The 27,684-nt window shown below is 36.9% G+C and overlaps 1 protein-coding gene across 1 annotated transcript in view; it reads left to right on the top strand.

Annotated features, from left to right (window-relative positions):
* LOC107595616 (adenylate cyclase type 2-like) overlaps nt 1-27,684 on the top strand; it is a 59,274-nt gene that overhangs the window by 8,940 nt on the left and 22,650 nt on the right. Inside the window, exons 2-5 of the mRNA XM_016286081.1 lie at nt 4,321-4,518; nt 12,857-13,018; nt 18,890-19,039; nt 26,994-27,142. Coding sequence (XP_016141567.1) covers nt 4,321-4,518; nt 12,857-13,018; nt 18,890-19,039; nt 26,994-27,142 — 659 coding nt within the window. The remainder of the gene's footprint in view (nt 1-4,320; nt 4,519-12,856; nt 13,019-18,889; nt 19,040-26,993; nt 27,143-27,684) is intronic.

Below are 27,684 nucleotides of genomic sequence, written 5' to 3'. Positions count from 1 at the left end.
GGCACATGCCACAAACATGAACCACATTTAGATTATTTGACGTTAAATGCATCATATAAGTCACTTTGGAATAAATCACAGTAGGCCTATGTATCATGATAAAAAAGCAACTTTACAGTCTGGAAATACTTTAGGCTATAGCAAATTATTTCGCGGACCCCCTATCACTTTAAGAACCGCTGGTCTACACAGAAGAAAGACCTGTCTAGACTCTGCCCCGGTATGAGTTGTGTCGAGCTATTCATTAGTCTGTTTGATGAGAAAAATAAAATATGTTATTTTATATATAATAAAATGGGTTATTAATCCATACAACTGCAGCAGTGGAGGACTATTATTCTGCTGCATGATACTGCAGAAGAAGTGATGACGGCATGGTTTGATCTTCGGCTGACCAATCAGCAGAAAGGAGCATTTAATTCCCGCCCACATGTAGAAATCGAATATTCAAGCTGTTTATTCATGTTTCCACCCATGAACGAAAAACAAAAAATTAATCTGAATTCTCGTTTTCTAAAAAAGGAGCTGTTTTCAAATTTTTCTACTTTCAATATTAAATAAAAAAACGAATGATCGAATGATACACAGATTATTATCATTATCCTGTCTATATTGTTGATTTGTTTTGTTTTTGAAAATCATTCAACCACATCTCAAATGATATTTTTTATTTTCTGTGATAGAAATGTCTAGGGTGGATGTGACACCTTAAACATTTTTGGAATAAAATTACACTCTTTTGCTTTGATGATGAATACTTTCACATTTTGTCATAATTTGACAAAATTACATCTTGATTGGAAATTATACACAATTCTGTTCGCAAGTGATATTTACCTTGATTGTTCTTGTTCTTTACACATCACATCTCAAATCTCCTGCATGTTGTCTTCTTGTCAAAGGGATCTCCACACAAAAATGAAAATTCTCTCATCATTTACTCACCCTCATGCCGTCTCAGATGTGATCAGAATGTCTTTCTTCAGATGAACACGAATGAAGATCTTTAGACAAATAATCTACCTCTGTGAATCCATATAATGCAAGTGTATGGGACCTCCAAAGCTGACACTTCAAAAGCAACACAAAGGGAACACAATGAATGACTCATAAAACCCCAGTAGATGAACTACTGATAAAAATACTAATCATTTAAATGCACATATGAGAGTTGGCTTGAAACAATGGTACATTCAAAAGGTTCAAAATATGAGTATTTTTCTCACACACACCTATCGGTTACTATTGCGTTCGCTTTGTGTTGTTTTTGAAGCATCAGCTTTGTGGGTCTGCTTTGTACACTGGCATTATGTGAACTCACATGGATTATTGATGGATTATTTTTCTAAATATATTTGCGTTCATCTGAAGAAAGAAAGACATATACTGTACATCTGAAATGCCATGAGGATGAGTAAATGATGAGAGAATATTTTGGGTGAAGTATCCCTTTAAAGAAGTACTTGACCAAAAATGTGGGTACATGTGTTCAGTGTGTTCAAAATTACACCACATCTGTTGTAATTCTTGAAAAATGTATACAAATGAAAAAAAAAATACATTATTATTATTATTATTATTTTAGTTTATCATAGTTTTAAATGTAATAATTAATTGATGGCTTTTAAACATTTTTGATAAAAAAATATGGGTCTGTGACAAGGCAAACAAAAAAAACTTACTCAAAAGTAAAAGTAACAAAAAATAAATTATGAATGTGTGGTATGAAGTTTTCATATGCAGTTTTAATGTGATTTTCTCATAATAAAATTACTTTGTTGGCATCACCTTGGTTCCCTCAACAAAAACCCAATAGGATTTTTCCTTTATTTATTTATTTTTATTTATTTATTTATTTTATTATTGCAGAAAATAAGCTTTGTGACCAACAAAAGTGTATGATTCTTACATGTTTTGTTCACAACACAACATATGAATTTTGAACACTAGTAAGTAGAAATGTAAGCTAAACAAACTATGCCAGCGCTTCCCTTCAATTTTTTTCAGTCTTTTTTAATAACATTTTCCCTGGAAGTTTGAGTTAGAATAGTTTGCAAGAGTGTGATTATAAACAGTGAGGCTGTGAAAGCGACTAGCGAGTATGAGTTTACCTATTCAGTGTGATGATGTTTAATGACAATCTCTGTAGTCACATTTAGACACTTGTTAGCAACTGCCTTTTTCAAGACAGGTAAAAATACAGACATTATTTAAGACATTTAACCAAAATTCCATTCAAAAAAACAATTGGCTTCATGACAATGGATCCGAAAAACCTAAAATGTGAGCTCGCTTCTGTGTTTTGGCCTACAAAAATACATGTTCCCTGCAGCACGTGAGCCTGTAGCAATCACCCAGAATGTCTTAGCAACCATCTTTCAATCCCCTAGCAACCACGCTGAACTCCCTAGCTTTGTGACAGCAACTTTTTCACAATGAAGCATCACTTTTTCTTTCATTTTCAAGTTATAATCTATGTTGAGTTATTTCGGTGCATAAAAAAGTGAAGCAGGTGTGGGCCCTTCTTTGTCTGTCTATGTCTAATGGAAACTGAAAGGATGTGTTCCCCAAGAGTTCATTGAGAATCGATCTGCGTGCCAGAGTTCCCTTGAATTTGTAGTACTCCCTGGGGTGTCTCCTCTTATGGCTGGTGAGTCATACTGTGGTACTGGCATTATATTACTGTGAGTTTACCAGCTCAGTGCTCTCTCATCATTCACAAAACACACACACAGTCATCCGAACCGATGGTGCAACACCACATTTGCCACATCTACAGCACCCGTACAAGCCACACACACACACACACACACACACACACACCTCAATAAATAATTAGTACCTGAATTGAATTATGTGGTTGTAATCTGTGAATTTTTTTTTTTTAGCTGAATAGCTTTAAGGATGGCCAGAGAATTAAGTCGTCTTTGTTCAATTAAAACCGTAATCAACCCTCCATGGCATATGTCATGAGTCATCTCCAATAAATCTGCATAGATAATGTAGCTATATTGTAGTTATTAAAATTCTCTTCTCTGACTGTACCCTCCTGCCGCGGCTCTGTCTATTTCTGTCTCCGTCTGTAGTAGATGAACAGTCTGTGAGTGTGTGACTGTAAGTCTAGACTGAGTCCCTCACACTCTTGCAGTCAAACAGAGAATTACTGAATGGTGATGAGAGCTACAGGTAGAAATAGAGTTTATGAAAGCTCACAGGTTGCCTCTTTCAAGTCAGCATGGAATTAAATTGACCATATTTACCTTTTTTAAAGGGATAGTCCTACCAGAAATAAATCATTTACTCAATCTTTTATTCCAAATCAGTATTACCTACTTCATAACGTGAGATACAAAAGAAGAAATTTGAAAGAATGTACTGATCACTCCTTTCCAGTTACATTTACTACAGACTATTGTAGACGTTCAAGTCTCCAAAACAACACAGAAGCACCATAAAATGGTCAAGATTTTTTGAAAGAAATTACTGCTTTTGTTTAACAAGGATGCATTAAATCAGTCACAATTTGATAATAATAATAAATGTTTCTTGAGCAGCAAATCTGCATATTAGAATGATTTCTGAAGGATCGTGTGACACTGAAGACTGGAGTAATGATGCTGGAACTTCAGCTTTGCCATCACAGGAATAAATTAATATTATTTTAAAATATATTATTTATAATAGTTTATAGTTATTTAAAATTCTAATAATATTTCACAATGTTACTGTTTTACTGCATTTTTTTAATCAAATAAATACATCCTTGGTGAGCTTAAGAGACTTCTTTCAAAAATATTTTAAATGACCACAAAGCTTTTCTTTACAATGAATCAGTTTATCCGGTTCACATTTTTCATTGCATATCCTGTTTCACTCAAATATGCCACATAATGGAAGTGAATTGGTTGCAAATGTTGTTTCATGTTGACGTCAATATACATTAATTGATTTGATTACATTTTATGAACGCCAACCCCATATAACGATATAAAATGTTTTTCAAATGTTAATTGTCCATATTAATAATTCAACCGTAAAAACACTACTGTCCCACAAAATACACTTTGACAGAGCACATTATGCTAATGGAAAAGTTTGGACATAATGGACTGAACTCTGGTTCAAAGTATAAGGTTAGGGTCAGAGTTTTTGTCATAAGATCATAGAAGAATATATATTTCAGTTCTTCTTTGTATTAAATCCAGCTCTAAATGTGCCTTGTCTGTTCTTTTCCAGCACATCTCAATAGACAGTTATCTTCTTCATCAGCTAGCGAATGCATCAATGAATGACCCGTGAACTGTCATTGTGTTTCCACAGACCATGGAGGAGCACATGGCCTTCATCATGACTGTGCCCACAACTCTGGCCATTTTTCTCGCCATCTTCATCCTCGTCTGCATTGAGTCGGTCTTCAAAAAGCTTCTCCGCCTCTTCTCCCTGCTCGTCTGGGGCTGTCTGGTTGCCATGGGTTACCTCTTCATGTTCTTCGGTGGGATCATCTGTCCATGGGACCAGGTGAGACTCGAGTGACAGCACTTTCATCGCTCTCCGCAATCGTTCTTCAGTGACCTCTATGGCTATCACTTCCTAATTTAACTTTTTATCATACTGAAGTGATCAGAATTAAGTATACGCCATGCATAAAACATGACTTGCGTCAGTGCGATTTATATATGTAGATGTTGAAGTAAATTGCTCGGATGGAAAGCGCTAGCAGACGCAATGAAAGCGCTGCACAATCATGCAGATATTCACTAACGCGGTGTCATTTTCCTCCAGTCATTTGCACAGTAATTCATGAATTTTAGTGTGCGAGCTGTTCTGCGCACTGAATCATTCATTAGTCCATTGAACTCTGCTTAACGCAGGATTCTGGCTAATGACTGTGACACAGTCTCAACATAAATGCATGTCTTAGAGTAATTATGACAGTTGGCGCTATTTCTGTTCGCCTCTGCTTCCATAAAACAAATCAGGTATTAAACAGACTTGCTTAGCTTGTACGCACACTTTGTTTTTTCTTCTTCCCGCTCTGCTCTGTTAGCGAGGAGGAGGTGCAATCAGCCCAGCCACCACTCAACAAGATGGCAAAAACATCCACGGTTTGGTCGTCTTTTATAAACAGCTCTTGAGTTATGATATTACGCTGGCTGTAGGAGGAGAGATCGGCTGTTCTGTGCACGAGTAAATGTAGCTCGCCGTGAGTCATCCAGGCTGTTTGCTCGACATGACTTAATAACTTAATAACTCAGATGGGCTCAGTGATCTGGAAATGATGAGATATGCATATACGACACAAATTGGCTCTTGGTCAAAGGGTGGCAACATTTCACTAGGAACTACTTCAGTAAAAGCTAGGTGGCACCTACATGACATCCATTTTAAACAATTAATATGCCCACTATCTTGGAGAGATGTCACCATCAGAAGTGAGGTAGTTTGTAGTTCAGTTTATTTTCAGGAATATATGGCCTCTCTGCCCATAGTTCCACAAGATCACAATGACATGGCAGATACTCTTTTCTTCATTCTATGGTATATATACAATGGCAATCTCCATGCATACTCCGAATCACAAACACTTGACACATCAGTACAGACATCACCAACAAGAAACAAGATCACCTAAATATTTCTTACTCAAATCCACATACAAAGAGCAATCATACAAGAAATGCTTCTCAACTTCTCTCACAGAAATATTTGATGTTAACACAGTAATTGCAGATTCTCTCTGCCACTGATGTATTACTCCATCTGCCCGTTTCTATAGCTAAATGATGACTTGAACATCTAAAAAGGAACAATGATCGTACCAGTTGCATGTTATATACAGACGCAGTGTAGCTTTTTGGACTAAGAAAGATTTGTATTGTAAAATATATATTTAACTTTTTATTTTCTATAACTGATGTATACCATGCCTCGTGTGCTTTTTCTTTCAATCGTTGGTTAAGAATAGCTATGAATGTTCTTATGTCACCTACACTTTGAGCCTCCCAAGCACTAGAAAAGCCATAAAAATACAGCAAAACTCTAAAGTAACTCCATGTTTTTCTATACTTCATTTAACTGAAAAAGCATATTATTACATTTCCTTGGATAACGATGATTAGACACTAATTTGATCCAGAAGTGAGGTTATGAATACCATATTAATGAATGGCCCAAAATTGTAGTTGCATTATTTGATCGTGCTCCCTCAATATCTTTTTTTTTTTTTTGCAATTTTATTTTGTTTTCTTTGCTTTGCTTTCATTTTTATTTTTTTGTTCTGTTTTGCTTTTGTTTTCTTATAGTTTGCTTTGCTTTCTTTTGATTTTAGTTTTCTTTGTTTTGCTTTCTTTTGATTTTCCTGTTCGGTTCTGTTGTGCTTTGCTTTGGTTTTTTGTTCTGTTCTGTTTTGCTTTTATTTTGTATTGTTTGTTCTGTTGTTTTGTTTTGCTTTGCTTTGCGTTTAGTTGCTTTGCTTTTATTTATATATTTTTTATTTTCTGCTCTGTTTTGCTTGGCGTGGATTTTGCTTGGTGTTTCGTTGCTTTGCTTTTATTTATTTATTCATTACTTTCTGCTCTGTTTTACTTGGCTTTGCTTTGCGTTGTGTTTCATTGATTTTGCTTTGCTTTGCTTTGCTTTTCTTTGTTTTGTTTTGTTTCTTCTGGGTGGCCTGTTTTAGAGACAAAGGGGCTAAAGGAACTAAATTACCTTTCACTCTGTTATGTATTGGTCCACATTTAGGTGAGCCACAATTCAATTAATGTATAGAAAATCGTGATACTGGGCTATGCTAATTTACTCCCATATGCTTAGTGCAGTCTGAGTTCACGAGCTGTTACCGAAGGTTTAGCTCTAGAGGGAACCAGGTGTCTGGTGCAGGAAATTCAGATAAGCCTGCTAATAAGGCTTCGCATACGTGACGGGAAGAACTAGTCGGGTTCATGCGATCTGAATAAGCTACCACCTAATTAGCACTCAGAATACTGCAGCAAAGTACTAATTAGCAAAGAGTTTCTGAATGTTTCTGGATGTGACTTGAAGTAGCATGTGTGCGCTTATTAGTGGAATTGAATGGCACAGTAGCTACGTCTACAATAGTTGAAAACTTAAGGAGCTCTATTAGGCTATGCCGTATTTAATTTCCTGTTTTTACTGTAGCTTTTAAGCTACACACTGTGCTCCTAGTACAGTTTTCTCTCTGGTTATGTTCTTTGAGGTGCAACAAGCTACACGACCACATTGCTTGAGCTATAATAAGCTATACACTTGGAGTCGCTTTGCAACACTTACAAGGAAAAACTATAGAGTCCCCTACTATAGAGTCGCCAGCATGGGTCAAGGTACTACTGCAGATGAAAAGCCCTCACTATTCCTCACATAAGTCTGTAATGCAGGCATCATTAACCAACAGCAGTAGTTCTCCATTAGAGACGCCCGTGAAAAGCCAGCAGCCTTTGTATGTTGTAGAGAAGAAAGAACATAATTGAGCCCAGAGTCAGCATAGGAACAAAAGGCAGCCATACTCACCTTACGCCAATCAGCCTGAGGGCAAATCAGAAGAAAAGACCCACAAAAACACACAGTCTTGCTTATCTTCATTTCCCACAATTTGGTGTTTCCAGAGGTGCTGATTGAATGCCTTATGAAGGATGTAAAAGAATGATGGGGAACTAATGAAGTGATGAGAGAGTGAAGGAGGCAGACAGGTGAAAAATAGATTTTGAGTCACTTTTTTAATACTTTTTTAAAAAGTAGGAGGGCAAAGGAAAAATGCCTTCTTGTGTAAATCAATGGCACTTGCTCTAAGATGGTGTGGGAAGCAAGTAGTGAGAAGTGGGAAGCCGCTTTTAGCAGCATTGTAGACAGTCACTATGATAAAAAAAATTATATATGTGACTACACATTTTGTCGTTGACAGGTGACAGGTAGGTGCATCCCTACATTTGAAAATCACCAGCTGCCACTGCTGTCAGTCAGGAATCAATGCAGTTAATGCGTTAAGGTTAATTCTGGTAGTAAATTTTGGTTCCAACACTGAAAATTACACAAGTAAAATACACATTATAATTGAAAAAAATAATAATAGTAACGTAAAATGCGCTGCACACATCTGAATATTTGGGTTGAACTGTTCTGGAACAGTGTTGTAAATACAACTTAACCACTGATTTCTAGTCGTGTCCTCTTTTGGAAAGCCAAACAAAGTAGTTTCGCTTTCACAACGAAACACACAGTGACTCCACGACATGGCGGTGGCAGCAACAATAAAGTTACGCCTTCTTTCTTTGCGTGAACATTTGGGCGGCGTTATGCAAATCCTCCCACATTGTGACGTAGACATGTGGGGGCGTGTTTAAACGAGGCGTTTTAGGAGGGCGTGGACAAGTCTTAACTTTTATAAAGAATATCTCTTTGGGTTTGAGACTTTAGTCTTTGCAACTTTAGGGATCTTATCTATTCACGAACAGCTTGTAACACTCCAAAGAGAAAGGAAAACTTGAAATTGCATCATATGACCCTTTAATATTTTATTTTATTCCAAGTAACAGTGTTAGTTCCAAGTGGTTTTAGTTTGAGTTAACTATAATAACCTCAATCCAAGAATAGTTCAGCTGAAAATGTATTTAAAGATTTGGACACACCAGATGATTATAAAATCTTTTATCAACTCAAATAATCAGATTCTCTACAGGGACACATTAATAATGAGCTAAATTATAATTAAACTTGTTAATATTTTAAAATATCATCAGACTGGATTAATGATATTGGGATTCCTGGCTTTGCGTTAGGCAGCTGAGCATTTTTTTCTATCTAGTGCAAATGAGAAATCTGTGACATACAGTCAAAACCTCAATGCAAATCTCATTGGCAGGTACTGCATGTGTGTGATAATTCAAACCCAATTAATACCGGCAAACCGCTCCAAATGTGGTCTGAGAGTTTCACAGAGCTCAAACCAGCTGTGACTGTATTTGTTCTCAGCCCAACAAGTCATGATCACAAAGACTGGCTGGAAGAACAAGAGCCATATGGAAAGATACTGTGACATCCAAATGTCTGAGTCCACATCGAAAATCTGGCATTTAAAATCCAATTTAAATTTGGAAGTATGTTTAGTATTTTGAAAACTTTGTTACAAAGTGCTATAACGTTGAATGAATAAGAAATATGTCCATATTAAGTTGAATATTTTTTGTTTACAGTGTTTATTTCTCCATGAAATTGTAATTTACACCTTTTAACTGTTTATATTTTCACTTGATCTGTCAGTTTAATGCTGTATCATGCTTGATTGCTCTAGTTCCCATACATGTACTGGGAGCCAGAGGCCAAAGAGAGAATATTTAGGATTCAGTGCCGTATAACCTGGTCTGATGTAGAATAAGACCACCGAATTGAACTGCTGGTCTTAATCCTGCTAGCAGATAGACCAGAACTTTAAGCAGGCATGGATCTGGCAAGCAATCAGTTCATTTAAGAGATTAAGCATCTAACCTTGCCAATTCTTGAACTCTGACGCTTCAAAACTTTAGCGAAAACACAAACTGTCTGTCCACTCCGGGGTGAAAGTGCGAGACGCCCCTCGGCTCGGAGCCCAGCGGAGCGTTCTGTCTGCTAGGGGATTCTCTCTCCTTCACAAGCCAAATGTAACCATTCCTGACGGCTTCTCTGATCCTCTTCTGCGAGAGAGTGCCACAGAGTGGAAATGGCGATCGATAAGGCTCAAGACATGTTGTGTCTGGAAAAATCACTGCCCTGCAATCTGTTTGTTTTTTGGCTGTGTGCGTGTGTGTGGTCTGTGAGGCTGACCAAGCCAGAAATCCATTAGGCTTTGCTGCCGTCCAGTGCCCTCTCTGTCATTCCTCCAGTGCTATATTGAGCCCTCGCTCACAAAAAAACAGCACTCAGTGTAAGAAAATATAAAACATAAGTTTTGGAATATTTATGAACATATTACATCGTTCAAGCGTTAAAAACCTGCTGAAACCTGCAGTTTGGCACTAACTCAAAAACTACAGATCATTTAAAGGGGACATATTGTGAAAAACTGAATTTTTCTTGTTCTTTTGAAATATATGAATGTTGGTAGTGCAAAACATTTTCAAAAAATACTGCCCTCATTTACATATTAAAGAGATAGTTTACCCAAAAATTTTAATTCTGTCATTTACTCATCCTCATGTCATTCCAAACCTGTATGAGTTTCTTTCAGCTGCTGAATACAAAATAAGATATTTTGAAGAATGTTGGTATTAAAAATGTTGACGGTAGCCATTGACTTCCATAGAATGGAAAAAAATACTATGGATGTCAATGGCTACCGTCAACTACCACGTTCTTCAAGATTCTTCTTTTGTGTTTAACAGAAGAAAGAAACTGAAGAAAGAAGGGGTAAATGTGGGCAGTGGCATCGCTAGGTTTTATGGCCCTCTTGTACAATTGATTGCTTCCCCCCTTAGCAACGTTCCTGCATATTAATATTCATTCGGTATTTAGCAACTTTGCTATCCTGATAAATGTCTGCATATGTTAGCACACAGATTAACCAATGATAACAGATGTTATTTCAGAAGTATTAAAAGTAAGGTAGCAACAGCTAAGTAACTATAACATAATGGTAACACTATTTTAAGCACCAATTCTCACTATTAACCAGTTGCTTATTAGCAGGCATATTACTAGCATATGACTGTTTATTAGTACTTATAAAGCACATATCAATGCCTTATTCTGCATGACCATATTCTAGATCCCTTAATCCTACCCCATTCCCAAACTTAACAACTACCTTACTAACTATTAACAAACAGCAAATTAGTAGTTTATTGAGGCAAAAGTTGTAGTTAATAGTTAGTTTATAGTGAGAATTAGTCCCCAAACTAAAGTGTGACCTAAATAATATATATAAACAAGTGCAGCATATGTCCCGTTTTCTTTTTATATATTATTTTCTTTATATTAACTTTCCTTCACCTTCATTTAATTTATCAGCGTATGCTACACCTCTTGTAAAAGCTGAAAATCACATTTCAAACAAATTCCTTGATCTTTTGAGATAAAAGAGCTTGATGTACACTGAAACTTCCAGAGCCTTTCTATATTTCCAGTCAAAAAAGTGCATTTACTAAACTGAATGTACGTAACTTTCTGATGATGAATGCATCAGCTCAGGAGCTCCCACATTTATTACGTCAATGAGGAATATTGGATGATCAAAAACCTGAGATAATAAGATAAAAGCAGGATAGATATTTTTTTCCTGCACACCACATAAACCAATGATAAGAGTAAAATGTTGTGAAAGTTTGCCAAACCCTGTGCTGCTTCTGGCTGAGTGTAGCTCCAGCCTTCTTTATATTATTCTAAAGGATCCCAGTGTTAGGAAAAAGTGGCTGAAGTTTATTTTTAACAGTGTCCCTGATCATTTTAGTATGAACAGTTTGAGCAGCACATTTTGTGCAGCAAGATTGCTTTGTAAACAGGCTGTTACGACAGGTTGCAGGGTGAAAAATGTATTACATAAAAATCACTTTAAAAATGTATACTATATTGGACAGCCGAGCCAGAGCACAAGTATATTATATAAATACATTACAAAATGTACAAAAAAAATACATTACACAAATATACACGGATGATTTTGCATATTTGAGTCCATTATTGATGTTGAGTGGTTGATTGGTTAAGGATGGTTGGCGTTTGCGAGACTGTCGGTGTCAGAATGAGCTCCATTCCACCTCAACATGAATTGTAAAACTCTCCTGTAATAAAGGCCTTTGTGCACAAACATGTCAAATTGTCAGCATTGATTGAGAGCCTGTTACTCTCTCAGCATTGTGGGCGAAGGAAAGCAAACCAACACTCACGACCCATGTTTCATCATGGTATCAGCTCAATTTTTGAAGTGCTTGTCTTGAATCGTCATGAAAACGCCATGCAGTTACTCGATGAAGCAAATTTCAAAGAAATAGCCTACCAAATGCCTAAATCTACAATTTTCATGCTGGAATGAAACATAGCAATGTCATTTTAGTGTTTCATTTCCTTCCAAATCATGCAAGACGTGCAGTAAAAAGTGTTGAACTTTTTATTGGTGCAGAGATGAGTGTGTGTATTTTTTAAAACATTTGCAACTACTTTTTATCACTTAACTCTTTCCCTGCCAGCATTTTTAAAGAAAGTTGCCAGCCACCATCAACATTTTTGATCACTTTCACAAAAATGTAATGGCCCCCAGAATATTGTGTTGTATGAATATCTGAATATGCAATGTGTCAAAAGAAAGACAGATGAGTGAACAAAAAGCTGAGAAAGCTGCGCTTTTTGTCAAAGACTACATTCAGAATGATGATCAAAACACAGATGGAGTAGATCGCTTCCTTCAGCACCCCCAGAGCTTGCACAGTCCTATACCACTTCCTGGGTCGATTTCATTCGGTAACGCTAGGCAGTTTTGATTTACAGTATATGCTGTTTAATGTTTGGTGATTGCATTATTTATGCATCTGCTAATATATGAAAATCTGAATGGATTGTAAAACACTAGGCATCATGCACTTGCCAACTTTGTAAATAGTTACAACTGGGCATCATACACTAAACCACATAGCCTGATGTGTCTGTGACCATCATACGCTACGCAAATTTCTGTGAAATCTGTCAACTCAAATCTGCAGACTGATTTTGACTTTCAGCAACTAGCGTCAACTTATCTGAACTGTAAATCAGGGCAAAAATCTGGGTGAAAGTCATGTAGTGAATTTTAGCATTTATCTTGATCTGATCTCTGTCCTATGTTTGTGAGCTGTAGATGTTAAATGGCAGTCTAATGCACCTTTAACTCTGTCTGCAGGTGTCGTTTTTCCTGTTTATTGTGTTTGTGGTGTACACCATGCTGCCGTTCTCCATGAGGGATGCCGTCATCGCTAGTGTCCTCACTTCATCCTCCCACACACTAGTGCTCAGCATCTGGCTCTCAAACACTACGGGCCACATGGAGGCCCTCGTCTGGCAGGTAAATGTGTGTGTATGTGTGTGTGTGTGTGTGTGTGTGTGTGTGTGTGTGTGTGCGCGTGCGTGTGTGGGTACCATTCCAGTTGATTTCGTTCACTGAAATCGTGTGGGCAGAGAAAGGAACAGCTAGAATCTAAGAATAAACAGCGACAGTCTTTGAGCACCAGAATGACACAAAGAGACCAAAGAGTTTTTCCTATAAAAAGTTGTCGGAGGCACGAGAATATGTTCGAGAATGTGAGTCAGAGAGAGCGAGTGAATGTGGAAGGATGTTTCCTGCAGGGGTTGTCAGGGGTAATGGTGTTTCGCCATGACCTATATATGGCTTTGCTGTCTTGAGAGGGCACACTTCCCAGAATCCTCCACTGTCAGCCTGGCTGTTTTGCTCATCATATGGCCTTCCCACTTAAATGACACATTTCCTTTCAGAAATAACGGGCAAAAATGATCCATCCAGTGTAATTTGGTCCTGATCGTCTTCTCTTTAAACACTGTAGTATTGGGATGGAGAGTTGGCAGAGAATATATATTGAATTAAGTTCATTTGTTTCTAAATGTAGTATGTTTAATGCAGAATGAGTTTAAGTGGACAAATAAAATGTCAGATCAAGCAGTCCAAGTGAAAAAAAAAAAAAAAACATACATGAAAAGGAATGAAACAAAATATGAACAACTTAGTTATGAGGCAGCAGCAGCTAGCAAACAAACTTAATGCCTCCATGCCACTTGCTTTCAGTTTAAAATCTGAGATCAGTGGATAAAGAAGAGCCAGCAAAACACAAACTAAAGCCGTTTCTCAAACAATGACTTGTGATATGTCATAAGTCAATACCCAAGTACTGTTCCAATTCAAAGTTCACATCTAGCCAAGTACAGTTCAAATCCCCGGATGTGTTCTTGCTCTGCCCCTTTTATTGAGGATGCATCAAGAGGTGACTTGTGCGAACTTGAGGCAGCCAGGTATCCCACAATGCATTTCGCACGAACCAGCCAGCGTTAATTTTCAAAATACTGCTGTTATTGTGTCATGAAATGCAGTTTTGATAGTTGTTCAGATGAGAATGTAGTTGTTTAAAACTCAAATCTTCAGTTTGTTTATTAAGATATTGATATAGATATAGATGCCTATTTGAAAATTTGCTTCGCTGATTTCTGAGATTTGAGCTCCAGGCGATCAGCAGGCGTTCAGTGCTCATGCATCTCACAGAGAGCAGCCTTACCTCGGCTAGTCATTCTGGCATTTGCTGCTAGCTCGGATGTCTCTGTAGTGGTTAAATATAAAATATAATTCGTTTTAGGTATATCTAACAGGCAGTGTTAGGTCTCATGAATCTATTATTTGTTCCTGGTCATATCGTTTTGGGTGAGCACATAAAACTTTTTATATTTATTTAACTTTACCATAGTACAGCGCTGATGTAGCATCCGTTTGACTGAATTGTTTGCTTTTGTCTTTATTTCCTATTATGTATTTAAGCCTCTCATAGGCTACACTCTTAAAAATAAAGGTGCTTCACGATGCCATAGAAGAACCTTTTTGTCTAAATGGTTCCATAAAGAACCTTTAACATCTGAAGAACCTTTCTGTTTCACAAAAGGTTCTTTGTGGTGAAAGAAGGTTCTTCAGATTACAAAAAGTTAAGAAAGAGATGGTTCTTTAAAGAACCTTTGACTGAATGGTTCTTTGTGGAACCAAAAATGGTTCTTCTATGGCATCGCTTGAAGAACCTTTTGAAGCACCTTTATTTTTAAGAGTGTACTTTATACTTATACTTGTATAATGGCTATTATTGTTCATTAAAACTGACATTTAACAAAAAGAGGAAGGGTTGTGTTTTATGTCATATTTCATATTTTTTATACACACAGTTAAGATAATCAGACTATATATGTACATATTGGTTGAACCGCATATTAATATGCTTTATATTTGTAAAATGAACACGAAAAGAGGGTTGTATTTTACTTTTCGTTTTGTTATAAGTATACACACAGTAAAGGTGATGAAAGTAACAGCCACATTTTTGTGACTATTAATGTTTAAATGAAAACGAAAAGAGGCATTGGTGTTTGATATCATATTTCTGTTTTATTGTAAATATACAAACAGTTAGGATAACCGGAGTAGCCAAGGCGAGCTGAGTGACGTTATCAAGTACGCTGCTGTTCCATTTGCACAATTACTGGACTTGCGTCCTCCCGTCCTCAGGAGTTTACACTCTCGAGTCGAACTTGCCAAGTCTGAACTACCAAGGACGCAAGTCTAAACTTTGAGTACTTGGTATTGAGAAACGGCCTAAAACTTACTAGAGCGTTTGTTAGCGACAGGACTGAAAAATGCCAAAGATCAGAACTTGAGGAAAACTTTAAAGTGCAGAATTATATTAGATATTACACTTAATTTGGTCGTAGAACATAAAGTATTGCACATTTAGGTGTGTGTATTTTGTGAAGCATTTGCAACTACTTCTTATCTCTTAATTAGAAGTACCACAATTAATAAATTCTGTCGTCTGTTACAAATAGTATGAACCACTAAACTTATATTTAGACATGTATTTTAAAGTGCAAAGTAATGAGGGGGAAACAAGTGTAAATAAAGCTCTGTACACCACTGTTTTAAAAACTGTAAGTGTCCCGTTGAAAATGCATCATGAAAGTTCACAAGTGCAGTTTATTTCTCAACTGTAAGTCGCTTTGGATAAAAGCGTCTGCCAAATTAATAAATGTAAATGTGACATTTTTTCCTGTTTTTAATATATTATTGTGTTTTATAATTATTATACTGGTTAATTTTGCTGAAATACAAGTGAATAACCAACTTCATTTAGCATGTCATATTAAAAAAATAAATAAAATAAAAACAATGTTTTCTCAAATCAATAAATAGCAGGTTCCAATTATGACAACTTGCTTCATGTAGCATGACTGCATGTCCAGCTATTGGAATTTTGTTGTCACAAAAGGTCAGCGTGTGTTAATTAATTGTACCTTTCTTTCCTAGGCAATAACGGTGAAAATGTAGAATAGTTTTTTTTTAGTCAAGACTATAAGGTATGTGTCTATGCAAACGCTCACCTTTAAATATGAAACATTCCTGAGAAATATTCACTGGAGTAAAAGGTGTGACAACTTGCCCCAGTCTCGCCTATATATATTTTCACTATATCTCTCTCTTTAGCTAGCCTACATAAATACATGACAGGTACACAGAGTGCACTTCCTTGCACTGCTTTTTGTTCTGTTACTATACTAAAGAGTCTTACATAACTCTAAATAATAATTCATGCCTACCTTTCTATTGATTTTCCAGAACCTTTTTTTTTTATTATTTTCCTAAGCAGATCTCAAGCAGATATGTTTTTAAGACCAGACCTAAACACAGCACATGTAACCAAGGCAACACTCTAGTCATATGGTCCACAGGAACACAAAAATACTGGCTGTCAGGTTGTGTTCAAGAGGCAGCAGCATTAGGTTCAAGAACCCAGTAGCGGAAGGGCGTAGATTGTTATTATAAGCTTGTTGTCCAGTCCAATTTAAAAACCTTAAAAATGATCCTCTTTAGGCACGGTAAACACTTTCACCGCGGTCAGTCCTCTACACTGTTCTCCAACAGTATAGAGCTTCATTAAAACCAACCTTAACGATAACGACCCTTCACATTCAGCACTCTCAGTTAATCAAGCTTTCCGCGCTCTCATTAGAAGCGTTACGACCTCTTTATGTTAGGTGCTCTCGAGAGCTGTGGGCCATGCCTTGTTTGTTAGAGGCTTTAAAGGCTTCGTACGTCACTTTCAGGACATTTACCGCTGACGTACTCGGCAAACGAAGGTCTTGTGTTAATCAGAGGCTAAAAAAATAACAAAGTTGAAAACAGGGTCACATCTGTCTGGGTCAGAGTTGTAGAGATGATGTCAGATGCCAGTGTTTTGTAATTATGCTATGGTTCCCCGCAGACCCAGCTCTGTGCTCGTTTACTTTTATGACTGCACTCTTCCTCCCGCTCAGTGATTACAGCCAGAAGAATTACTTTTTGAGGCCGCTCTCGAAGGACCTGTCCTATAAAGCTCTCCCAGTGAGATACAGGTGTGTCTCATGGCAGGTGGACCAGTCCTTAAATAGCATATGCTTGAAGAGAGAGAGAGAGAGAGAGAGAGAGACAACATGCTGAATTTGGTTAATATCACTTGTGAGCGGTGCCATTTCCAATCAAGCTGTAAATTTGTAACATTTTCCAAAATGTGTGAAAATATTATTTAATTGTGTTTAATTGTATCACATGTTGTATACATGACATATTGTAAAAATGCCATTTTCATATAGATAGATAGACAGACAGATAGACAGACAGACAGACAGACAGACAGACAGACAGATAGATAGATAGATGACAGACAGACAGACAGACAAACAGACAGACAGATAGATAGATAGATAGATAGATAGATAGATAGATAGATAGATAGATAGACAGACAGATAGATAGATAGATGACAGACAGATAGACAGATAGACAGATAGATAGATAGATAGATAGATAGATAGACAGACAGACAGACAGACAGACAGACACAGAGAGAGAGATGATAGATAGATAGATAGATAGATAGATAGATAGATAGATAGATAGATAGATAGATAGATAGATAGATAGATAGATAGATAGATAGATAGATAGATAGATAGATAGATAGTACAAATACATTTATAACATCTGTAAATAAAAATGAATTTACATTGAAGTAGCAAAATTACTCAAACTAAAACTTAAATAAAAATAAAAAGCCTAAATATAAATATAGTACCTACGAGGCAATTAAGTGCATTCATTACTTGTTTTATTCTGTATGCCAATGCTGTATTGATTACACATTAATTCAGTACTAAACATATCCATTACCAGTCTGATCATTTATAAACACTTGCTTGGAATTAAGGTTTCTGAGAACTTTATTATTGAATTTAATTTAGTTATCAATTAAGGTTTATTTTCACCCCGAAATCAAAAGAAATGTAACATATTTACATAAAATAAAAGTTAGCAATAAACATAAAATAATTTATTGCATTGTTGCATTATTTTCATAACAAATTTATCACACACCCCTTTTTATTACTGTACTATCAAATTATTATTTAAATTATTTATTTACATTTTTATTTCAATAACATGTTTGAAACAATATGATTACAGTTGACACTGTGTGATAATTTTTCAGAGAAATGTTATTGTGGTCGCCTGTTTTGTTAAATTTATGATAATATTGATGATAATAATATTGACATATTGAATGTAAACAATATTATATCTCGTAATCTGTATATCATAAATCAACAAAAAAAAAGGAAATTGTGTGTGTGCGTGTCGTTAATATATACACACACACTACAGTAAAAAAAAAGTAATATTGTGAAAAATTATTACAATTTAGAAGAACTATTTCAGATTTTAAAATGTAATTTATTCCTGTGATGCAAAGCTGAATTTTCAGCATCATTACTCCAGTCTTCATCTTTCAGAAATCATTATCAATGTTATCGGTGTTGAAAAGAGTTGATCTAATATTAAATCATTTTGTGAATTTTTGCAGGATTTTTTGATGAATAGAAAAAAGAACGGCATTTATTTGAAATAAAAATCTTTAGTAACAATATAAACTTCTTTGTTGTCACTTTTGATCAATTTAATGCATCCTTGTTGAATAAAAATATAAATTTCTTTCATTGTATTTATATATATACAGTATATATATATATATAATTTAATATAATCATATTTCATTTAATCTATATAGTTGTTTTTGCGACATTCAGAGCGTACAGTATCTCTATATGCCTCTGTCTAAAGCTGTTTTATGTGTGTGTGTAGATCCTGGCTAACATCATCATCTTCATCTGTGGAAATGTGGCGGGAGCCTATCACAAACACCTGATGGATCTGGCTCTCAAACAGACCTACCACGACACCTGCAACTGCATCAAGTCTCCCATCAAACTGGAATTCGAGAAGCATCAGCAGGTACGACCGAGAGGGATCCACTGATTGCCTGTTGCTTTCAAAGAACGGATAAACAGCGCTGAACTGCGTGGTGCCCGGTCCTTCAGGGAACAGGAAGTTAATGTAGGCCTCGTTTGGGGAGGTATCGGATAGGCTTGAGCGTGAGTCATTCCTGCAGCTGTATCGAAGAGATCATTATATCACCACAATAGGAGGCTAATATCCGAAGGCAGAGGGGGCCGAGAGTTACATTGTCCCAAAATATCTTTGTTTCCCCCCAGCGCTGTGCTTCCTGTTGGATACGGGTGGGGCGGAAGTCTGTACAAGGCCTCTTGCTTGCCTGGGTTAGTTGTGCTTATTGCTGTTTTGTGTGAAATAATGATAAAGTGTATCTCCGTGGCGATGGCTGAGTGAGTGAAATATGAGCGGTGAGATAAAGGCAGATCACTGGCGGCACTTCCGCTCCATCAGGAGTTATCACTCTCACTCGATGAAATATCACCCTGCTCGAGCACATGCCCTCGGCTCCATTACTCTATGAATGTTATCAAAGTTGTTGTTTTTTTTGGCTTTCCTGGCAGAACAATTACGGAGCACAGGGCAAAGACAATGCTTCACTCACTCACTGCTCGGTGTGATTGAATCGTGTATGTATGTTGTGTGTGCTGTGAGGTTCTTGACATATTGTAAAACATGCTGGCACGTTTCCTTCATTTAGTTCCTGCAGGGCTGCACGCTGGCTGGTCATTCCAATCAGAACAGTAGTTCAGCACAGACCGTCAGCCTAGTTACGGATATGCCTCATTTTACATTTGAAGGGTAAATTAAATATTACCTTTAAAAATATATTTTGTGATGAAAAGAGTTCAGGTTTGAAAAAGCACAGCACAGGATTTGCAAACCCCTAAACCGAATTGTTACTCTGTGTTATATGAATGATACCATAAATATTTATTTTTAAATATACAGTATATATATATATTTTTTAAAATGTTTTTGAAAGAAGTCTCTTATGCTCACCAAGGCAGCATTTATTTTATTAAAAATAAAGTAAAACTGTAATATTGTAAAATATTTCTAGAATTTAAAACAGATGATTTCTGTTTGAAAATATTTTCAAATGTAATTTATTCCGGTGATTGCAAAGCTGAATTTCAGCATCATTACTCCAGTCTTCAGTGTCACATGATCCTTCAGAAATCATTCTAATATGCTGATCTGCTGCTCAAGAAAGATTTCTTATTATAATCAATGCTGAAAACAGTTGTGCTGATTAACATTTTTTTTTGGAAAACATTTTTGTATTTGCATTTAAAATAGAAATCTTAGAAATGTTTTGTAACATTATACTGTAAGTGTACTGAGTATACTGAGTCATTATTAGTGTTTAATGTGTCCTTGCTAAATAAATGTATTAATTTCTTTCAAAAAAGAAAAAGAGGAAGTTGCTCAACTGCATTTGTGAGAAAATCAAGCCAAGAGATTGCATAAAAGGGCGAGTGTCTCACAATCAAAACAGACCAGCAAAAAAGTATCCGGCCCAAATATATTAATGTTTTTTAATTCAAAACATTTGGTGAATGTAAAAAAAAAAAAAAAATCTTAAGTTAATGTAAACTTTGACAGCTTACACTCTCAGAAACAAGGTACTATCCTAAAAGGTACATCTTTGTACCTTTTTACCACTAAATAGTATTTACTAGTACTTTAAAGGTACATATCAGTATTTTAAAAGTACATGTTGGTACCTAAATTGTACCTTTTGAAAGGATGAAAGTTAAAGGGATGCTCCACCCCAAAATATAATTATGTCATTAATCACTTACCCCCATGTCATTCCAAACCCGTAAAAGCTTTGTTCGTCTTCGGAACACAATTTAAGATATTTTGGATGAAAACCGGGAGGCTTGTGACTGTCCCATTGTCTGCCAAGTAAATAACACTGTCAAGGTCCAGAAAAGAATGAAAAGCATCATCAGAATAGTCCATTTGCCATCAGTGGTTCAATCTGAATTTTATGAAGCGACGAGAATACTTTTTGTAAGCGAAGAAAACAAAAATAACGACTTTTCGTCTCCTCTGTGTCTTTCCTGTACCAAATTTCATTAATTTTCCACAAGTGATTCTATGGGCTGCCATAGACTCCCAGAGCAGAAAAAGAAGAAGAAGAAGAAGAAAACGAATGGATACAACAGGTGCCTAAGCACCTTAGGTGCTTGGCCCCTAACAAGGGGCATCACTCTCCGCATCACCGTAGCGCCATTTTGGAGAATATCCGCTGAATTCTGTGTCAGCTGCGACACAAGGATACATTTTCTATGTGTATTTACCAAGCGGCAACCTCCCGCTCTCTCTCCTGAAGCCAACAAGGAAGTGACTTAAACTGTAATTCATCAACTGGCCGCTAGAGGCTGGCTGCAAAAGGGAGTCAATCCCATAGACTCCCCATGTTAAAATGCCCAACTTTACAGCAGAAAAAAACATGTTTACAGCCTGATGTAAAAATTATTTTGGTCTATATAGCTAATTTTGCCCTTGATGACAACTGTGAGGGGGGTGAATTTTTTTATAACTCATCCGTTTAAATTATAATAAGCCTTAAAGTTCTGCATAATTAAGGGCGTGGCCACTTGAGTGACAGGTGGATTGGAAATCTAGGTGGAAATCAGGTGGAAATCTACGGGTGACGTCACGGACACTACGTCCATGTTTTTATACAGTCTATGGTATTTACTCTTTGATTTGAATGAAAACAGAGCATCCGTGTGGCGCGGCTGACACAAAAGAGTGTACGCTGCTTGCGTTCAGCGGATATTCTCCAAAATGGCAGCCCAGCCAATTTGGCACACTGATAGAGGACAGTCTCTATTAACCATAGCAAATTTGGAGTCTCTATCTCAAACTCTCCAGCACCACCAATAGGCCAAATTTGCACTCATATTTCTGCTAATAACTTTTGAACTGTAAGGTCTAGAAGCAAAGTACTTTTTACTCTGGTTCCTTGGCTCATGCCGAGTTGAATGCATTCCAAAATTTAAATGTCTATGGGTCAAGATTTTTCGCACTTTTGAATTTTACTTTTTCAAACTCGTCCTAGACAGTTTGTCTAATTTTCACCAAAATTGAGATGGTCCTCACTGCAGAACACAAGATCCAGTGGGCATCGTTCGATCCAGATCAAACTCCTCCAACCTTACATATACCTAAACCTACCCGTCTCCACCCCCTGATCCCTAAACACACCCATCTCCACCCCTAAACCTACCAATCTCCGCCCACTAGATGTGGATCCAACCACGCCCCCTGGATCTTGTGTTCTGCAGTGAGAGGCTACTGCCAAAATTGGCTCAGATCATCTTCAGAGCATTCCATAGCCAAAAAGGCTATAGCTTCGCAATGCTTTAGGAGATTTAGACCAAACTTGGTATGTGTTATAACAAGCATGACCTGAGGGCACATGAGTAGTTTCGGCACAACAATTACTTTTTACATTTCTGCTTATAAATTCTGACCAGTTTGGCTGTTAGATCTCCGTAGATTCTGAACGGCATACCGAATCGAACGATACCTAATCAGCCTTGTCAGCCTTTTTGGGCGTCGGCCATTTTGAGTTGTGTAGTAAAATTCTGTTTCAACAAATGTCTTTAACAGGGGTCTCCAACCTGCTCCTGGAGAGCTACCATACTGCAGAGTTCAGCTTCAACCCTAATCCAACACATCTGGACCAGCTAATCAAGGTGTTCAGGGCTACTTAATCACAGACAGGTGTGTTGAAGCAGGGTTGGAACTTAAGTCTGCAGGAAGGTAGCTCTCCAGGAGCAGGGTTGGAGAACTCTGGGGCCAGTTGCATATATGGCATATAGGCATATATGATGCTGCTGACATTACACTCATGTACATATTAAGAGAGAGTACAATATGTGAATAAACATACTTTGTTTCTTTTTTAGCGCGTCTTCATCACCCCATCTACAGTGCGCCTCTGGATTTTAATTTATCCTTCATTCTAACTTCTTTTGCCTCACGTATACTAATGGAAACACAAGTTTCCATTAGTATACGTGAGGCAAAAGAAGTTAGAATGAAGGATAAATTAAAATTCATAGCATTTAAACAAGTTCTGCTCGCGTATTTGACGGTTTCCGTTGGATGATTTAGGGTAAACGTCATATTATGTGACTACGCTTTACTTTATGGAGAACTTACTAACTACTACCTACGTCCTGCCTTACGAACAACTGGTGCAACCAAATAATGTATAGATTTAGTTACAAACTAGCTAGTGGTTACTAACCCTCTAGTGTGGACTTAATGTTCTAATTTAAGTAAGAACTTACGAATGGCTGGTGCAATCCTACCCTGGTCTTTACTAAGTAATTAAAGACAGCTCCTTAGCATTTAATTTTACCTCTGTTGTGCTTGGCCCCTTAATTGCTGCTTGCAGTTATATTTTTTTTATGATTTTGTTCCGTTGTTGTGCTTCTTGTTGTTGTCTGTTGCTGTTATACAAGGAGGGTGTGACGGTTGGTCAGTGTGGAATTTGTCCCGCCCATCCTCCACTGTGATTGGACGGCTGACTAAAAAGTGACAGTGATGAACGTTGCGTTTTACCCACTGTTCTATATAATGACTGGATTGCTCATTGCGTTCTAAACTGCCATCAGGTGGTAAAGCCGCCGGAAGTGTTCGAGCCGCCATCTTACTATTCCCTACCGCCAGGGGGCACCATTGACTGACAGCAAAAACCTTGACCTAAAATCACCCGATCTGAAGCGTTTCAGTCACACAGGATTAGTTTTTATGGTATGTCTATGTAAATTGTTAATTCACATGTTATGTGCAATGTGCAGGATAAGCACTCACCGCTCACGCTCATTTTCATAAACGTGTTTCAGCGCTGGATTTTGCACTGATCAGTCACATTCATATCTTTAAATTAATGTATTTTATTTTTTATTTTTTATATTGAAGTAGGTTTGGCATTGTGAAAACCTCAGAAAGGTTAATTATAGATACACTAAGCGCTTGTCCCAGGAGACTACCGCAAAATCATCCATAGCGCCATCTGCTGTTTTGGAAGAGGAAGTTGCTCAACTGCATTTGTGAGAAAATCTGCCTGGACACATTTGTGAGAAAATCAAGCCAAGAGATTGCATAAAAGGGCGAGTGTCTCACAATCAAAACAGACCAGCATTTGTATGCACTAAATTTGGCATTTGTTCAAAGGTTACATGCAATTCTTAGGATTGATTGTATTTGTGAAATATGATGTACGCTCATGTATTTATATTTGTAAAGCACAATACGTTTCTCTTGCGATTTCACTCACTCTGACCTTTGTATTTGCAAATCGCTTTCTGTTTGTTTGCGAGTCGAGTTTTTCTTTGCAAAGCAGACCAAGTTTGTTTACAAAATACTGGATTTGTTTGTTTAATTTCGGCACATTATTCACTCCATACAAGATGGATTAATGACATAATTTCCTTTAGCAATCACTCTTTCAGACCACAGCACATGCAGCCATTAGTGTGGACAACTTGCCTTGATTTGTCTCATTTTTGATTATAATACATTAATGGGCTGTTATTTAAAAGCATTTACATCTTCGGAGTACAACGGTAAAGTTTGTATAAATAATGTCTCCTCTTTTCCTGAAGTCACAATCAGCACTTGACACACACCCCATCATTAAGCAGGGTGGTCAGTGAGAGCAAAGCAAAGGAAATGGTGAAAAGTGACGGGATAAAAAAACCTAACCTTTTCAAACCTAAAACACAATCCTGTTCCATATTTCACATTGTTCTTAATTTTCTTTGGGTTATTTGTTCACTGTAACCCTGTGCCAACCCTCTTTCCAGTTTGATGCATTACTTAACCCAGGGTTAAAAATGGACTTAATTAGTGGTTGACCAATATGGGATTCCACATGGTCAAACCCAATGCGATATCTAAAGAACAGGGTAGCTGATGGCTGATAAAGTACAAAATTTATTCACAACAATTCAAATAACAAAACGTGTTCATTTTTCATGGACCATGCTGACCACTTCTGTTAATCAACCAACTGTGCACAGCTCTCGATTTATGCCAAAAATATACAAAAACGCCAAATATTGGTCATTTAATCAGCCTGGTTGATAAACTCTCTAGAATTAACATGGTTTAAAAAGATATACATGGTGGGTAAAGCTTCATAGATTTCAGCTATTTAAATTCAGAACAGCATCTGAGCAAATAACGTCTACATATGTTCTTTAGTTGAATCACATATGTCTCTTTTACAATCAGGGTTGTTTTTTTTTTAAGTTTATTAGAGACAGGATACATCTGTTAGATACACTGCTATGATTCACCTTGGTTATCTTTATTTTGTTTTCTGTCTGTCATTCTACCAGCCATCCACCATTTGTGAATATATAGGCCCTGAATAAGATATTTCGCATAAAAGATGTTTACATATAGTCCACAAAAGAAAATAATACTTGAATATATAAAAATGACCATTTTCAAAAGTTTACGTACGCTTGATTCTTAATCCTGTGTTGTTACCTGGATGATCCCCAGCTGTTTGTTTTTTTGTTTGTTTTGTGATAGTTGTTCATGAGTCCCTTGTTTGTCCTGAACAGTTAAACTGTCAGCTGTTCTTCAGAAAAATCCTTCAGGTCCCACAGAATTCTTTGGTTTTCCAGCATCCTTTCCAACAATGACTGTATGATTTAGAGATCCATCTTTTCACACTGAAGAGAACTGAGGGACTTACATGCAACTATTACAAAAGGTTCAAACACTCACTGAAGGGAAAACGATGCATCAAGAGCCAGGGGTGTAAACTTTTGAACAGAATGAAGATGTGTACATTTTTCTTATTTTGCCTAAATGTCTTTTTTTTTTCATTTAGTACTGCTCTTCAGAAACTACAGAAGATCCTTACATGTTTCCCTCAAGACAAAATAAGTTCAATTCATCCTTATCTTCAAATTCAATGTTCAGGTTTACAACTCCTGGCTCTTAATGCATATGGAGCATCAGTGAGCATTTGAACCTTTTGTAATGGGTATGAGTCCCTCAGTTGTCCTCAGTGTGAAAAGATGGATCTCTAAATCATACAGTCATTGTTGGAAAGGATGCTGGAAAACCAAAGAATTTTGTGGGACCTGAAGGATCTTTCTGAAGAACAGCTGGCAGTTTAACTGTTCAGGACAAACAATGGATTCATGAACAACCATCACAAAAAAAAAAAGGCTTTGGATCATCCAGGTAACAGGGTCAACTTTATAAATTCAACTATTGTTATCTCTTGTAGACTAAATGTCTTTTATGTGAAATTTCTTATTCCGGTCAGTACTAAATAAAAAATATTATATATACAATATACAGTATTGTATATTACAGTCCGCTCTCACACCTGCTGCTCCCTCCCAACACATCTCATGAATATTAACGCCCAGTTCTGCCCTCACCTGTTCCGCTACAACATCAGATTGTGTATTTAAAGTCTTGTTCATCGTTCTCGTTGACAATTCTGAGCATTTACCTCTGTTTATTTCTGCCTGTGTTGGAACATTTGCTGTTTACCCGTTTTCGCCTCCGGCTGTCAATTTGGACTTGTCTGCTCAGATTTACTTGGCTGTTTTGTGTAGGAATGTGTTGACTCTGCTTGGTCTGCCCCGTTAAAACCCTCTGCATATGGATCCTCACGAGTCTCCCGAGTTTTCGATGTCACTATGTATATGTGTGTGTGTAATATTTTTAAAAGAGTCTCTTATACTCACTGCATTTATTTGAATACAAATACACTAAAACAATAATATTGTGAAATATTATTACAGTTTAAAATATTTGAATATACTTTAAAATGTAATTTATTCTGTGATGCAAAGCTGAATTTTCAGCATCATTACTCCAGTCTTCAGTGTCACATGATCCCTCAGAAATCTTTCTAATATGCTGATTAGCCTCTCTTTTCAACAAATAGGAGCGTCTTTTGCTGTCCCTGCTGCCCGCCCACATTGCGAGGGTGATGAAGGCAGAGATCATTCAGAGACTGAAGGGGCCTAACTTTGGGCAGGCGGAAAACGCCAACAACTTCCACAACCTCTACGTACAGAGACACACCAATGTAAGGTAGGACTTGTATCACATATACTAGTGAATTCCGTGCACTCAGCTGATTTATTTTAGGCAGCCTAGAAAATAAAGTATATACATAGGGTAAAATGGGGCTAAAGGCACTGCTGTTGGGTCTAAAGGTGCACAGTAATTAACATGATAATTAATAGATGGCTGACTTTTCCATTTGTTGACATGACATGGTTAGATTCAGATGGTAAATATCATATTATGTTGGGTGTCCATATTAGAGATAATCACCATGTTTAAAATGAAACCATCATATTTAAGGGGTCATATGGTGTTGCTAAAAAGAACATTATTTTGTGTATTTGGTGTAATGAAATGTGTTTATGCGGTTTAAGGTTCAAAAAACAAATTGTTTTCCACATACTGTACATTATTGTTTCTCCTCTATGCCCCGCCTTTCTGAAACGTGTCGATTTTTACAAAGCTCATCGGTCTGAAATGCGAGGTGTTCTGTGATTGGCCAGCTATCCAGTGCGTTGTGATTGGCCAGCTATCCAGTGCGTTGTGATTGGCCAGCTATCCAGTGC

The sequence above is a fragment of the Sinocyclocheilus grahami genome, unplaced genomic scaffold (genome assembly GCF_001515645.1).
Source record: "Sinocyclocheilus grahami isolate Dianchi unplaced genomic scaffold, SAMN03320097.WGS_v1.1 scaffold205.1, whole genome shotgun sequence".
Taxonomy (NCBI): domain Eukaryota; kingdom Metazoa; phylum Chordata; class Actinopteri; order Cypriniformes; family Cyprinidae; genus Sinocyclocheilus; species Sinocyclocheilus grahami.
The sequence above is the reverse complement of the archived record's forward strand: the minus strand, read 5'-3'. Positions and strand labels throughout refer to the sequence as shown.